Genomic DNA, 3,016 nt, shown 5'->3' with positions numbered 1-3,016 from the left:
GGCCAGAACGGTTCCCAACTGCTGCGTGTGAAACGGACCGGGAACGTTTCTGGCCGAAGCCACGCTAAGGCAGGAACTCTGTGTCTGGGGTACAGGAAAAACGGCAGCAATTTTCAGGGGAAAAGGCACAGCGAAGTACCCAGCCTCAGCTAACTAGTGGATGCACATCCCATTTCAATTCAGGGCATTCCTAACCCAAGGAGCCGTCTGCTTTTTGGCCACGGAGCTTTCCAAGATTTTGCCCACCATCTTTTACAACAGACAGCAGGCAAGCTGAGCGGGGCATGACAGCAGGGAAAGCCTCCTCTGGAACAGGGGCTAGCTCAGGGAGCCACAGGGGGGCTGCAGGGAGAACGGCAAGGAGACCGCTTCCGACGCGAGGGCAGTACCCACCTCTCCATGTTAACAGGGGGAGCAAGAACTTTGGCTGCCTCTGAAGAGCGCTTGCCTACAGAAGTCATGATGTTCTCTCCTTCTGATTTCAGCTTGTCCACAAAGTTGTCCACCTCCTTGCCCTTTGCGCCGAGTTTCAAGGCTTTACTGGGACCTGAAGGCCTAAACACAAGGGGAAAGACTCTCCAGGTCAGCTCATGGGAACAGATTCCACCTTCCTCTGTCACCTCCAAGCGTTCTAAATTGCCTGTCTCAACAATACAGCATGCAGCTCCACAGCCCTTTTTGGGGCAGAAAGCATGTGAAACTGATCATCTTAAACGTAGGGCATTAAGAGGTTAGACTGTGTTCTGTGTATAACCAGTAGCTGGGATCTTTTTTTCTCACAGAAAATGAGAAGCTCGTTGGCCATCAAAGCCTCCCAAGAGAGGATGGGATGCCCCTGGCTGTCCACCTACCTGGCAGGCGCCGGTGCCACTTTGGGCTTCTCTGTTTCAATGATGGTCTCTGTGATCATCGCCGCTGTCGTGCCCCCAGACACAGCTGAGCTGCCAAAGCCACCAAAACCGGGCGCCTTCTTGCCCTGCCTCTCCGCGTCCCTCCTGGCCTGCTGCAGCTCCTTCGCCTTGCGGCGCATCTCAGCTTTCGCCTCGCGTTCCTGAGTCTGGAGCAAAGGACAAGAGGCTGTCAGAGCTTTGGAACCGCACCCCCGCCCTGCACAGGAACTAAGTCCATTTTCCCACAAGTCCTTGGTGAAGGAAAAACAAAACAAGAGATGGGTGCTTAGCTTACAGGAAAGCTTACTAACTGTGTAACCCCTGTGAGAGCGCAGTGACACCTCCGCACCGAAAGGCCGCGTTTCCCAGAGGGGGTGCCCGGCCCGGCCCTGCCCGGCCCCGCTCACCTCCCGCACCGCTCGGAACACCTTCTCCTCGTGCGAGTCCATCTCCGTGAACGTCCGGATCTGTGCCAGGTTGACGTTCTCACGGTAGCCCAGGGCAACGATTTCATCAAAGGCAAAAATGAGGTCGAAGCAGTGCTCGGAGATCTCATTCTCCTCCAGAGCCCGACAGTATTCAGGGATCTAGTCAGGGGAAAACATTTAAAAGGAGTATCCACATGCGGCGCTGCACAAACATTTTCTTTCTCCTATCCCCAGGCTTCACACAGCCAGACCCTCCACAAGACCCACGGCTCCACTGACCTGCCCTTTATAATTTTGCATTGCTGACAAACAACAAGATGAAGTTTTGCCGTCCTCATTTTTTCTACACTACAATAATCGTAGATTCTTTTAGCTCAACTGTAACACAGGCCGTGAGGAACCTAAATGTAGCAGGGCCAGTGACTTTCCTGCTTCAATCAAGAGAGCTGCATAAACGTGCTGCTTTGGAATGCACATAAAGCACCACTACACTTGTAAAGATCACACAACATAGAGTAACGGCATTTTCAGGAGAAGCACGATTCTTAGCAGAAAGAATACAGAGAGTATTTGACGCTAAATTTACATCATCACCCTTTTGGTCTCACCAACTGAGCTACGAGCGAGGGTTTTTTGTGTGTTGTTCATAGTGCCACTGAAATGTCAAAGCTTACTTCCAGCGGAGAAAGAGGAACAGTCCAGAAAGTGCCACTGCCAGGTGGAGGCAGGCAGCACCTCAGCACCCACCCACCAGCACGCTCCCTCACAGCGCTGTCTGAGGCCACCTGCGTGCGACCTCGACCCTTACCACTCTAGAAAAGAGCCGGAGTGTTTCCAGGTCTTCCAGGATGTTGCTGTTCTTGGTGGTGATGAGCACCATGTAGAGCTTCTCCATCGGCTGGTAGACGTACCGCACGCTCTCCGTCTCCACGAAGGTGTGCTGCTTCCCGGTGTTCATCAGCTTGGGGAAGGCCGCCAGCAGCCCCTCGATGCGGGTCCGCGTCATCTCCACGAACTGCCGGGAGACGATGGCCTTCCCCGCCTTCGTGCAGACGGCTGCTGCCAACAGCACCTGTGGCGGAGCCGGACGGTGAGCCAGAGCCCGTGCAGCCTCACCGGGCCGGGCACCGCACCCCTCGCTCAACAACGGGGCCGCTTCTGACGACATCCCACCCTCCCGCGCACCGCACAGCCGGGTGGTTTTCCCAGAATGCCACTGGAAGTGCTCTCCCGTGCCCAGCCCCCAAACCACGCTCTGCTGGGCGGTTCGCTCAGCCAAGCCACCTCTGCTGTTCCCTCTCTCTGCTCCTGCCCGATCCTCAACAAGAGCTGTCAGTGCCTTCCACCAGCCCACGTGTGACAAAGCCCGCAAGCACTGCAGACGAGGCTCCATGTTTTTGAGTTTTCTGCCAGTCCGACCTCAGCTTACAACCGAAGAGTGGTGTAAAACGGGACGTTTCCTCCCAACGCCACATTTACAGTAACGTCAGGTTAATAACATTGGGCGCAAAGTTAATGGCAGCCCGTGGATGACCCTCCTGGGCATTTCAGAGATGTTATCACATCAACAATAAAAAGGGAGTAAGGTCACTGCCAGCCTACGTTTTGTCATTCTCACAGACTATCGGGACTTCCTCCTCCCATTTCTCTCTCATAGATCAGCTTCTTAATTAACTTTGCCCACACGAGGCGATTTCT

The 3,016-nt window shown here is 54.5% G+C and overlaps 1 protein-coding gene across 1 annotated transcript; it reads right to left on the bottom strand.

Moving 5' to 3' along the window:
• Positions 1-393: 393 nt before the first annotated feature.
• On the bottom strand, positions 394-2,486 carry LOC103770805 (coatomer subunit delta-like; the record flags this gene model as incomplete). The annotated part of the gene is made up of 4 exons (XM_008938083.1): positions 2,127-2,486; positions 1,298-1,477; positions 852-1,057; positions 394-555 (listed from the first exon to the last, which is right to left on the bottom strand). Coding segments are annotated over exons 1-4 (908 nt in total), but the record flags the coding sequence as incomplete, so codon positions are not given.
• Between the last annotated feature and the right edge of the window lie 530 nt (positions 2,487-3,016).

Source organism: Merops nubicus, unplaced genomic scaffold, assembly GCF_000691845.1.
Source record: "Merops nubicus isolate BGI_N331 unplaced genomic scaffold, ASM69184v1 scaffold43993, whole genome shotgun sequence".
NCBI lineage: Eukaryota > Metazoa > Chordata > Aves > Coraciiformes > Meropidae > Merops > Merops nubicus.
Note: the sequence above shows the minus strand (reverse complement) of the source record. Positions and strands in the feature narration are given on the sequence as shown.